The following is a 13,544-nucleotide window of genomic DNA, read 5'->3' on the forward strand; positions in this document are numbered from 1 at the left end:
TACGTGGCGGCGATTAAAGTGCCTTTTGATTACACCGCCCCGGGCTGAACGCACAACCCTCCTGGCTATTGGGACTTGGTGATAAATGAGCCTCTAATGAGTGCTACAGTTTATATACCGGCCTACTAGCCTGTCCTGTAGGCTCTCCCCCATATCCTCCCCTGTGATTTCGATGCAGCTGAGGCAGTCTGGTCATGCAGTGCTGGTTCTTCCAGATGACCAATTACAAGGGACGTTCGATTGGCTAACGGGCTCTTTGGGAACATCCTGACGCTGGTGATGCGAGAGAAACAGTGGCTGGCCCAGCTGTCTCATTTATAACGCATTCACGTGCACTGTATATGCTTCCTGTGGTTCTAACGTTTTTCTGACGCTCTGTGGACCTTTTCTGTGAAGAGTTAAACGAGGAATCTAACGCGCGCAGTTACACCGAAGGACAGGTCAGAGCAACTCGTGCCATCCAAGTTGATACGATATTTAGGAATTGTGATCCCTGTCTAGTAACACACCTTGTCATTTCGTATTTGCAAGGTGTACATTTACAGCATAACATAGCCAACACACTCCACCGCTCGCGAAGAATTGTTGTCAGTGTAAGGCTTGGTGGTGAGTGCAGTGGAACCGTTATTTGGTCGAGTTGGCTCATGCTTGGTTACGAGAACACTGACTTGCAACATTGAGCGCTTTTTCTACGTTGTGTTATAGAGACAAAGGAGCAATAGATGGACAACTTGCCTCAGCGTTTGACCTGTGTTTCTTTTCCTTGCTATTGTCGTCACTCTAGACGCGCTGCGTTCTAAAAAGATGAGGTTAGTGCAATCCGGCACAGTGTTGGCATTTTTTGAATGCAGCGCTCGGGCAGAACACACAGTACAGGATCAAGATGACTCGGAAAGCTTGGCTGCATTTGAATGACAGTGCCCCGTGAACGCTCGTGCTGCTGTAGTACATATGAATCTATCCGATGGACTTGTTTCTGCGCTAACCATGTGTGAACGTCATTAAGTGCACAGTCATAGACGCATCACAACACGAAAATACTCTCGTGACATTTTATTATATAGCGCTTACTGGAAAGGGCTTCGTCTTCATAAATACACACAAATCTTTGAAGTGAACACAATCTCAAGAACACACGCGAGATATACAAACTAGACAATATATTGCATAGATCTGACAAGACAAAATGGCAATCACAGCATGCCTGACGCGTGATGAAACAACCCTGTGACACATCAAATGTAGTGCGCCTATCCTTGAAATCTATTCACAGCGAAGACGTCATTTTGGCACTGGTGCTTCGTAATCCCATTTCAGATTGAGGAAAAGCACACTCTAGTTACCTCTGTCGCATGTCATAATGTATGTGTGGGTTAAAATTGCAGTGAAACGTGTTCAACAACGAATACGGTACGCTGCGTACAGTCGAACATCGAATGCTTCTATGAGATCACATGGTTCGATGCCAAGCAATGAATGATCAGATGAAAGTACAAAACAACAATAACGGCTCAGCCGAAGATGGTTTGAATACAGTTTTAAAAGGCAATGAGTATCTCGGTTGAATACAAGAACATTGTAACAGCTGGTGGCAGTAATTTCGTTTACAATTAGTTCGCAGGAAAGACATTATTTCAAGTCTAGTTTTGCTGCATTGTGATGTAAGCCTAGTTAAATAACTGTACTTAAATATGCTACCTTCGCAAGGCTTGTTTTTTATAGTCTGGAATGAGCAAAACTTTACAATAGTTTCCTCGGTTCGTTGATGATATCCCGTCAATCACATACACAGGTATGTGAAGTTTATCTTCCTATTTTTCGAACTGTACTGTATCTTCTCAGACGTAACACTTTCAGACACAAGTTTTGAGCGGAAGGAATGCACAGACTTATGTAAAGCTGCTTCCGAAGGTAGTAAAATTCATCCATTAGTAAATGCTTATTTATGTCAACGAATTACGGGAATAATGAGCCTGTTGTCCACTTTTATTGCAGAGCTAAAATCAAGAACACTTTTGTGCGGAACACCGCAGAATTTTCTTTTTAATTTAAACACTTGACAGTTTGGTGCCTGATTATTTGCTGTAGCTTCACCATCCCACTTCCTTTTGAATGTACCAGCCGACGTGATTTGGAATTAAAAGCTTAGGACCGCCTGAGGTCGGTCTCAATGATTTTGAAAGCCTTGGAAATTTCGTCTTATTTGCAAATGGTATGCGCTCACGCTTACCGGCCTTAAATGGGTGGTAAAGATGTTAATACAAGTATTTCAAATAGTCCACTTCTGTCTTATCCAAATAAGGCAAAATTCAGTTAAAGATAGATTTCAGGATATAATCCGCCAAACATGAAGTGACAGAGGAGCCAGCGTTTGAACAAAATTAGTGGCCTTCGTCAGGGTCGGCACACTTGGCCCCAGCGTCATTCCTTCTTTAACGAATTCTTACCACCTCTATCTCAATGCTCAAAATGTTCCAAATGACACCTGACACATCAGGTGTTTCATGATCTCTCATATGTTATCACGAGCTGGAGAATGACTTCTGTTTTCGAGTCTTCCAATCGGGTTCACTATGCCAGTTCCAAAAAAAAAAAGGCATCACCAGGCCGATAAACATCCAAGAAGAAAAGCACAGAGAAAGATGGACGCTTGATAATGTAGTTTCAATGTCGCGAAACGTTTAGCACATTTTCCCGAGTAATTCATTCGTTTTGCCATCAATTCCGGAAGAAATCGATGAAGTTTTCCTTCCTAGCAACACTTATTTGCTTTCTGAGTATATTCCTACTAATTAGGCTTGATCATAAAAGTTATTTGTCTTGATAAATCCGCACCCTGACAGTCTTTGCAAGAGGCTTTCAGAACGTTCGCCTTTGTACTTGTCAGTCAAGGAAGCCTTGTCAACAATGCGTCCCATACTTGACAATATTCTCCGCAAACAAAGCGTAGGGCACCTCATCTCGTAATATGCCAGTGTGACACAGTGCCTGCCAAAAGACGACGAAAAAAAAAACATCATCGCTGTAGATGGACATGAACACCGTCGTTTCTCACGCCATTCGGCATCGTGAACGCTGTTACATCACAACATGTAAAATCACGCACGGCTCACCAGAACACTCATCCAAGTACATTCACAAAGTGTCAGCATCTTTCACCACCATAGTTCCGATTTCTCTGAGCTCTCGAGCCTTCTTAGCGACTATAGGTTTTCGCAGGCCATGACGGGGTGGCCGAAGCACCATCACTACGATGTCGGCGGTACAGCTAGGCGCAATACACCGAATGTTCGTCATCGAGGAAGCACGCAAAACACATACGCACGGGTGACCCATGTTCTAGTGGTACGTCAGCAATTATCACCTCACTCCTGTCTCACTCGTCGCGTGATCGTCCCGCCAATCTGAGACACCACACTCGAACTCCCATTATTTATATACACACAGTCATGTTCAAGCGGCGCTCTTAGTTTCGTGATTGCCACTCCACATCATTTACAGCACTCCCATCACACTGCTCGTCGCATCAGTCTAGATGTCCGCAGCATAGTTGACTGTTCTTCCACAGGCACTGAATACGTCCGGTGAATCTGTCTCCAGGCTTATCCAGCATACACAGCACATCACAAACACCGCAGAGGGCATCACGGCATGGCTACACCGCAATCGAGCACAGGGGGACGAGCGCGTCGTCACCTTCTCGGTCACCCTCAGATGGACAACGAGGGCCTCTTCTTTCCGTTTCGATTGGACTTGTGCGACTTGCCGAAAACAATGCCGATCATCTTCGACACTGTCATGGCGGCACCCGCCTTGCGGCGTATGGGCAGAGTCCTGAGCGCCTGCAGCGCCCTCGTTTCCCGGATCAAGCTCTGGAAGGCGAGCGACACGCCCACGTAGTTCTCGGCCGCTGACACCTCGTAGAACTGCGTTCATGGAACAGTGAGACATAGATTTAGAATTGCTTTCCTCATCCCCTCGTTGTCATATTTGTTTATAGTGCTATGTTTATCATGTTGCAACAAGGCGACGAACTTTGACAAAGACTTAAGAAGAGTTCAATGGCGCGGTCAATACGCAGTTCAAATAACGTGTAATCTGTTCAAGCTTTAGAGGAAGAAAAAAGATATCAGCGTAATGCGTTGCCCATACGCCACCGAGCGCACCGAAATATACTAGAGGAATCTTTCACAATAACAATACAGGCTTCGAACAGCTGCCACAGGCGCGAATACGGTCACGGCTGAATTATTCTGACAAACTGCCGAGTATATAGCTGGACTATTTATGGAAAGAGCTTAGTATTTACGCACAGGGACAGATGCATACAGCAGATATAACAGTGTCTATTAAGGCGAAAGCCTTAGATGCCTCATCAAAGGCGAAAGTGACCGTCGCCGGGATGGGCATCAACCCGAGTGATGCGAAAAAATCCCCGTCATGTGATGGTGTCACCGCGTGACGTCCTCATGACGTCACAGGTCGCGAAAACCAATGCGAAGAAAAAGAAAATAGCTTTCGCCTTCTAGTCGTCTTAGGCAAATGCATAAGGATCCGAGTAACTTTTTGTAGCTTCTAGGTGTTTCGGTGCCTGTGCTTTGAGCACGGTGTTCCCAAAAGTTCGGACATGAACCAGCTCGCCCAAGACAATGTACTGCGTAATGATTATTTTACGTCGGTACAGGTTCGAGGCCAGATGTGAAAGGCCGAGTGAGGAATGTGGGTTGGGATAAGCAATGACTCTACAAGAAAGTCATTATTGCATTTATCTGGGCTTGTTGGTGCTGTTGAGTGCTTCCATAACACTAGCCCGCACGCAAAGACTGCACAGAACGACAGAAGACAGTCGCGAGAATTCAACTGCGTTGAAGTCTAGCGGTTGCTCTGAAGTTCACGTCTATCGGTTGAAGTCAACCACTGAAGTCTGCGATTGAAGTCTAGCGATTAAGGTCTACTTGACGCATTCACTCTACAAGAACACTGTGCATAAAGATTACCTGGCAGTGAAAGTGAAGCGACGCCTCGTGACCGTCGTCCACTCCAACCTGACGGCAGTGCTCGAGGTCCCGCTTGTTGCCGAGGAGAATCATGGGCGCCGACCGAGCACCGCGAACGGCAACCAGGGTCTCGAGAAGGGCCCGCGCGTGGTCGAAGCTGGAGCGCTCGCAGATGCTGTAGACCAGCACGAAAGCGTCGGCCCACGTGATGTGGTCGTACAGGCAGCCCGTCACCTGAGGGCAAGAAATGAGAGGTCGCGGTCACTCAGGCTGCACACGAAATCTGTGGTTCATGTTGAGAGCGCACAAAGGCGGGTGTATGGCCTTTTATGGGACATGCGTTCCCTGAGCGAATAAGAGCTGTAAGCCCACGATCAATGAGTCTCAGTCAAGGACATTCTGATTACTGGTCATGCCTAGATCATTTTATCATTCGACTCTTTGATCAATGGCCGATCGTTTCATAAGGGATAATTATCAACAACATAAGCAGTGCAACAAGATGGCGAGTTGGGTTAGTTGGTTGGCGTTCATGTTTAAAAACTAATTTGAAGCGCACCGAAGACGTGGACAATGGAAGTGGACAGGGCAGCTTTCTTGCATCTCCTTTATATGGTTTTCCTGACTAATAAGTATTCAGTTGTAAGTGTAAGCGCTGTTGTGTCCACTTCCATTTTCCGTGTATTCGGTGCGCTTCCAACTAAATTTTCAAGATAAGCAGTGATTCAGTCAAGAATTCCCGAACGACGTAGTTCTTGGCAGCTAATCGCCGTAACACCTTGGTCGATTGCACCCATTCCATGACTCTCTGTCTTGCTTTGATGATTTGGCTAATTGACAACCAGATCAATAAATAAACGGTACAACAGCCATCAGTCCATACAGGGATAGGAGCCATAGCATTCCGACTCAATCCAAACATGACACACTCGAATAGATCACCACATGGTATGCGTAAATGAGGAAATATCCGCGGCACGTTAACCGTACATAAGTCAGGATAAATAGGTAGTTCCGCCATTTATCCTAAAATATAAACCGACATCATTACCAACAAGTTTAGCAATCAGTTCGCTTGATGTCAGGTCTTAGCCACGTGACGTTCTTGAGTATAGCGTTCGATCTCTATCGAACCTCATAGGAGCCGAATCATTTACCGAGCCTCCGATCGCCTAGCTAACATACCGTCGTAGTAAGCCTTTAAGTGTAAACGCCCTTCTACGAGTCTGTGGGCAAGTTCAATGTAGTCTCACGTTAGGTGCGCACGCTTTTGCAGCATGGCGGTTTCATGGGCCTGTTTTTTCTCTTTATTCCGTTCAGCGGTCCGCACTCCTCACCCCTACTTAAGCTTGTCGTATGCCATTTCAATAATTCCGTATCTTTTCGGGCGGAATACATACAGAGTCCGTATATTTTTTGTATATTTTTCTATATATATCCGTAAAAATCTTACAGCAATTTCTGGACTTATTGGAACAGCATACGAAGTGCTTCAGTACGGACGTACTATTGTTCATACATTAGGAGAGCCATTTGTACAAGTAGGAGCTGGGAAATGAGGAGCAGCGTAAGCCGCCCTTTCTGAATACTCACCATGCAACACGACGAGTCGAGTATTTCGACGTCTGTCGCTACGTTGTCAAATGTCACGTTGTGCCGGTACAGCATATCTGTGAGATAAGAACCGTGCAGCAAAGTTAAGCACCTTGCCTTGTGGACAGCCTATGTACATAAGGGCACCCAGCTTTCTCACAAATGTTAATGTCAGAATTACTGAACACAGAGCATTTAGTCATGTTAAGTGACGTGTAATTTCTTCGCAGAACCTTTATGCTTGGTACAATGGGACTGTTGGTTATTGCAGCTTCGTCAAGAGCCGTATGTAATGACGTGGGACATCCTATTGCAATTCTTTCGCTTAAACAGCGAAAATGGTGGCTAGACTGTAAAGCCGCACTCGCAGAATTACTGGAATCGGCGCTGTGAGCTGGCCGTTACCATCAACACACGATCCATACTTACCGACTCCTGTACTTTTACGACACAAGTTTGTCGCATAGGCTTTCACATCAAATGTGCCAAAGTCATCCCAGAACGAGCGAATATACGCTCTGTACAAAGCCTTTCAATTGGTTCACGCTCTATGCAACTTTGGCAATATTGGTATGATATTTAACACGCCTTGATAATATTAGATCCCACAGGTTAAGTGGAAATCGCCACTATATCACTGAAGCTTTAGCTTATGCCTTGAGCGGCTGAAATGGATGAGACAAACGGAAGTTCTTAACGGCTCGCTTAAAGTATATTTCAGGAAGATTTTAATAAAAATAAAAAAAAATAAATGCGGGTCAATAAAAGCAACGAGTCCCACCTTTGCTTGAGCTGTATTCTCCGATGTACCGCTTCGTGAGGTATCGCACCGTGACAGCTGTAAAAGTAGAAAAAAAAAACGAAAAAGCTCAGTCACACCTCTGGCGAACCAAAAGCACTGAGACATAAAAACACTGTATTCTTATATATGGACAATCCTATTGACAGAAAATGTAGCCATCAAACGTAATAATCATAACTGTTGTGCTCGAACGACTTAAAACCACGATATCGTTATGAGAGACGCCGTAGTGAAGGGCTCCGGAAATTTCGACCACCTGGGTTTTTTTAATGTGCCCCTAAATCTAAGTACACGGGTCTCAAGCATTTTCGCCTCCATAAAAAAAAGCCATCAAACTTAGCGCTTGGCCTATTCCGACAGAGATGTAGAGCTAATCATTACAACACGAAAATGCTAGCGGTGACCTGCGCCAACCAACTACTTGAAAACTACCCAGGAAGTCAGCTTCCCCACTCACTCTTCGTGTGCAAAGTTCAGTGGTGGTAAGAACTTGAAACGTATAATAAATATATCAGGAAAGAGTGAAAGAAACCATCTCGCACACGCGCTTTAAAGCGCAAGAGAATTGATGCAAGTGCATTTCCTCGTCTCTGCTTCCGGGATGCGACCACACTACGCCACAATGTCGTAGTCCCCCCCACCCCTCTCCCAACAACTCCTCCAAGCTTTCGGTACGACTTAAGCGAAGCGAACCGAGCACGAAATCGACAAAGATCGCAACATATAGGCAGTGACAAAAACATCCAGAGGACGGTGACAGCGTGCGGTGCCCTGAAGCCAATTCCAGGCCCCGACTCGCTAAACTGACAAGCGAGACCGTTTTGTCGTCCACTTAATGTCATCCATTCAAGACCACCCTCCTAGCAACCCGTTCCTACGAGAAAAAGGAGGACTTAAAAAAGGCCACAAGCAAGATTCTTTCGCGAGGTGCTGTGGTGACCGTATGGCCAAAACGTCAGCCGTTTTCGAGCAAACCAGTCACCTGCCTCTCTGTGTGGCTGTCCTGGACTGAACGCGGCCCTTCAAATAGCTGTACTTCCTTTTACTCGTGAGCGAACTTTTCTTTGTAGCCAAACCCCGCAACCTCCTCTGCATTTGTATAATGGGGCCCAGTTCGATTCGCTTCATAAATTTTCCCAAAGACGGCGACGCATTCGACGTGCTATCTGCGCGATTGCTGCGAATAAACGTGACCAACCGAGGTCCGCTTCTTCGCTCCTGCTACGGCATTGGCAGACAAGCGGAACTTCCCTGCTTTACTTTCTTTCATTTTTTTCACCACTGTGAAATGTCTTCGGCGAATGCTTCGCCTCGAAATAGTGAGGCACTGCGACGCTGTATCCGAGTAAGACTCGTTTTGGCTTGCTGACTGACTAGGCCTTACTTTACGTTACTACAAGCAAGTCGATCGCAGAGGTTAGGGCAACCTGTCGATTCGAAAATAAGTAGTTAGTTTCCCCGTCTAGCTCTCGCGCTTTGCTCCCGCGGAGTGAACGTTCGTGCACGAACCAGTACGGCGAAAATAGAATATTTGCGGCACACTCAACTGAATCGTACCGCCTCCATGCGTCTTAAAGCTGCGAGCATTTGCATGCGCTACGTGGTGTGGCTGCTTTCGTTGTTGCTGCCGTGTCTAATTGCGCAGGATCGTTGCTCTTCTTCATGACAAAAATTTCGCGTTTCCGCTTCCTGCACTTAGTATCCGTCTCCCTTTTTACTCCGACCAAGGCAAGCCCCCTCGTGACCTAACCTAACCTAAGCTAGCCTAACCTAACCTAAGATTTCACCAGGGTTGCTTCTTGGGTGTGTTGGTCATCCACAAACGTAGCGCGTATTAGCGCAGTGCAACAAACATAGAAACACGACTCAGACGTAGAGACAGGTAGGTGCTAAACTTCCAACTGTTGGAAGTTAGGAATTTGAGAGCCTACCTATGTCTACGTCTGTGTCGTGTTTCTGTCTTTTATGTACCGCGCTAATACACGCTATGTTGATTTCACCGGCACTTATTTTCTACTTTTGTTAGTCACTACTTAAGTACATAGCAGGCATGCGATTCCTGTAGCTTTACCCGTACGAGCCCAGCAATTCCACAAGTCTGATGATGAAGTCTTAAGTGCAGCTAAGCATGCGCAGTAACAAAGGAAACAACAGATGCCGACTGATAGAATCTTCCAGCAGTAATGCTTCCCTGAAAAGCCGTTATTTTGGGGAGCAGTATCACGAATGGTCGTTACACATAAGTCCACACGTGCGTTCCCTCCGCACCAGTATTTTCCAGTGACTTCGCTTAGTGTTTTCGGGGCTGCACCTCTTCTTTGGCGTAATGAACTACCTACCTAAGCAACACATTATACTGCATACGACTTGTCAGCACAAACGCGAAAAATCACGTTTGGTCGAACTTGTGACAAAAGGAGGGGGACAGCGCAACAAAATTCGATGGAACACAAGGCAAAGAACGGATGACAACAGCGCTGCGCTTCCCCTGCTTATGCAACCATGAACCAACTAGCCCAAGCCTTAACCCTGAGCAGCGTGCTACACGTCAAAAAACAGTAGGTGTTCCAACCGAATGAGAAGAAGCAGGCGCAATGGACTGAGAATGAGAAAAAGAAGAGGAAGATTCAATTAAGAGTTCAATGGAGGGCAAGGAAAACTTTCAAGGAAGGGTTAAAGCCATGGAACGTGAAAAGGCTTTCGCCATGATGTCTATTAGGAAGCACCTAAGGATACTAGTCATTTTTTCTATTGTACCACACCCGCTGTTTGTCGTTGTTTTCCGTTAGCATGAACTTTGATGAGTGATGGTTTATGCAGATTTCTTGCAGCTTGTGTCCTTGAAATCGGATGTACCTGTCTTGACATCCCTTACAAGAATGTATGTAGACAATCTATAGACTCTAAAAATGGGTTTAGAAGGTCTATAGACTGTCTAAATCCATTTTTGTAAGGGATGGCGTACTTCGAGGTCCATGCGATTGCAATGTCACTGTAAATACATTGTAGCAGCCCTCGTGGCGTTGGTGCATAACTCCGAGTTTCCCAGTCATGGAAGCAATGCAATCAAAACCATGGCTAGATCTGTCTCGATGCCATTTCACGATACGTCAACTGCATTCTCAGCAGGTTTGAAATGTGACGCAGACAATTATAATGACACAATAATCATAATAGTTCTTGCTGGCCCTGCGCTTCGGAAAATTGGTCCATCATCAATTACCATAGTCTACCGTTATCCCGCTTAAGGCTGCGCCCCAATAATTATGTGCTCGAAGATTTTATTTATTTATTTATTTATTTATTTATTTATTTATTTACAAGTGCCTTACAGGCCTCGCCGAGGCATTGTGTAAGGGGGGCGATACAAAGTAAGAACAAAGTAAGAACAAATTGGGTTAACATCGAGTCAGTAGGAACAATGCAGAACAACATCAACAACAACAGCAAAAAATGTCCAAGTACAAAAACTAGTAATATGTATGTCACATGAGTAGGAAAGATTGAAACACATACAAGAAATTGAACAGCGTGTTGGAGAGATCGAATAATGCGTAGTGAAACAGACTACGCAGTTTACCGGTACTAGTTGTGATAACAAACAAGACTTAATGCAATAGCATAACTTTGATGACATGAAGTAGATATTAAATAAATGGGCTGATAAATCGCGATGTTAGATTTATCGCCAGATTCAGATCTATCACCAGATTTATCACCGCCCCACCCCCTCAGCACATGGGAAACCTATTCGCCAGCGTGCAGTTGGCTACCCTGATCGGGGAACAAAAGAGAGCAGCAGTTCACAGCAGAAGCCTACTGTGGGCATCTGCTGATGAGATTAACTGCTGTCTTTCAGCCCCGATTCGGGGTAGTCAACTGTGCGCAGAGGCAAAAGTTTCACACTTGCTTGGAGGGAGACACTACATCACCCACCATGCCTCCCCCATGTCCGCTACAATATCTACCAGTATCATGGAACACATCCTACGTTATGGTGGATTGTGGTAATGGATGTTTGACAAATTTCCAATAGATATGGTAGTGTAATCGTCGCCTACCGGCAGTGGGGCACCATTTTGAGAATCCCTAAGGTTGTGTGCGTACGTAGATAGTGTCATTAATGAAAGTCGAAATAAGTTGGTGGGCATCTTTGCTGTATATTAGTGTCATAAAAATGCATGTACGGCTGTGTGCGGGAGTAGAAGTCACGTAGACGTCAATGCAAGGTCGTCGAGTTAGCATAACAGCAAGTTATAATTAATCGCAGTGACTCAGGAGCATTCATGATCGGTTTTTTTTTCCGGTTTCACAAATATCAACTTCTCATGTTCCGGTTTTTCCAAATTTTCCCCTCGATATTTGATTCGAAAACGATTCATCAGATCCTCAAGTCTCCCATCTTTCCAGCGGTTTAATACTTCCTTCATAAATTTCTTCAGGACTTCTGTTAGCTGTGACCACTTCGAAAGGTAAACCTACGGGCAGCACAAAGTGGAAACTCCACTGAGTGGTGCTGAGCAAATGCCTGTTGGTCAGACACGCATATGCGCGCGCACGGGGGGGGGAAGCGTCTCTCCTAGTCACCTAAGAAGAGGGGCGCAAAATCTGCCCCGTACACTGACCCCCCTAGTCACCTAAGAGAGAGGGAGGGGGGCGCAAAATCTGCCTCGTTCATTGACTTAGGGAGGGGGGGGGCGCTGCGATGAACGTTCCCCCCCCCCCCCCCCCGATGGGGAACCCTGCGCACGCCTATGCTCACACGACTCCTAAACTACGATGCGTCAGCCCCCGGATGGACAGCAGGGCTCAGAGAACTAACTTCCGCAACGGTATTTCATCGCGTTGATCTTGGGACGAACAACAACCCAACCAGTGGGGGGAAGGAAGATGGAGACATTCTTCTAATCCGACAAAACAATCTCGTCGTAAGTTTTCCAGCCCCTAAGCTCTTTGGGAACAACAGCCGGGTGTAATCTTCCCTCCTATTGTTCCATCGCCCTGACGACGTCCGAAGAGCGAGTTGACGTCTTGCGCAGTTTACACAATGCGCTTCCGGCCCACAGCAAGCAGTGCATTTGCAAGAGAACTGCGGGAGAAATAGGAAGTCGCAAATTTGGTTGTGAGACGTGCGGTCGGCAGTGTGATTGCTATTGGTCGAATTGCCTTGCCATTTTTTTTTCGCGCTTCTCACTTGTATTCACTTGTGTATTTAGACCAGGACGCGATCCTCTAGGTACATTTTTTTCTTTCAAGTTTTGTCGTACAAGTCCATACACAGTTAAGCCCTACTGAAAAAATCACTGCTGTCAAGACGGAATCCAGGGAAGCTGTGACTATGATGGGTCTGGTATACGGTCTGCTGTATGGGTCTATTATTCTGCTGGCACTGTGCTTCGAGTGGTGCCTCTTTTGATTCGTTATCTCCTATTCGTAATACTCTGTGGATTAGTCCCTTCGCGTCAATAAATGTTCGCCCTTTCAAAAATAAGTCTCCTGGTCAGGACTTTCTCTCCAGCCAGCCGCTTAGCTTGCGGATGCAGTGCTTATCATTTCGCAAGAAAAGTGCTGAATCGAACATTCTGGCGGACTGTGAATTTTACTTTTATTAGGGCTCTGAACTGCACTTTAGAGGTAGCGAAAGAATAGCGCGTTGATGTTTATTCTTCCTTCGTAATTCGCAGCATTTGCATTAAATTTAAACTTCCTCCTTTTTTGCGTACCGCCCCACACGACCCCAACCCAAGTGCTTTTATATCCCACGACATCGTCACGGTTAGCATTACCACGATCTCTCTTCTCTTTAGTGCTCTGTTTCTCCCTCGTGTAGTGTACGCAACAGCACCGCGGTGAAGCTGGCTGAGGTTACCTCGCAATATCAACGCGCTTGCTTTTTTCTTTTAACAATTCTCACGTGATGGATCACGCAATTAATTACAAAATGGTACCCTGCGCAAACCGTTCCCTCGGGGCAGTCTACGCAGGGCTAGACCTCATCAAGCACATATATAGGTATAATATGGTGAATGGGGGTTGCTCCGAATTGCTTGAATCCGCATTCTAACTGCGAAAGTGTTGCGGTCTTCCGGGATCAAGCCCGGAAGTACCTGTAAGAGGAAGCTTACAGCAGAAATGAACAAATATAGAAATCG

The 13,544-nt window shown here is 45.8% G+C and overlaps 1 protein-coding gene across 1 annotated transcript in view; it reads right to left on the reverse strand.

Moving 5' to 3' along the window:
* Nucleotides 1-1,056: 1,056 nt before the first annotated feature.
* The window catches only part of LOC119401723 (ras-related and estrogen-regulated growth inhibitor-like protein), a 57,148-nt gene continuing 44,660 nt past the window's right edge, over nt 1,057-13,544 (reverse strand). Inside the window, exons 2-5 of the mRNA XM_037668657.2 lie at nt 7,372-7,428; nt 6,591-6,667; nt 4,998-5,231; nt 1,057-3,926 (exon numbers count right to left, since the gene is read on the reverse strand). Of these exons, the coding sequence (XP_037524585.1) occupies nt 3,711-3,926; nt 4,998-5,231; nt 6,591-6,667; nt 7,372-7,428 (584 nt within the window). The 3' untranslated portion in view covers nt 1,057-3,710. The remainder of the gene's footprint in view (nt 3,927-4,997; nt 5,232-6,590; nt 6,668-7,371; nt 7,429-13,544) is intronic.

Source organism: Rhipicephalus sanguineus, chromosome 8 (assembly GCF_013339695.2).
Source record: "Rhipicephalus sanguineus isolate Rsan-2018 chromosome 8, BIME_Rsan_1.4, whole genome shotgun sequence".
NCBI lineage: Eukaryota > Metazoa > Arthropoda > Arachnida > Ixodida > Ixodidae > Rhipicephalus > Rhipicephalus sanguineus.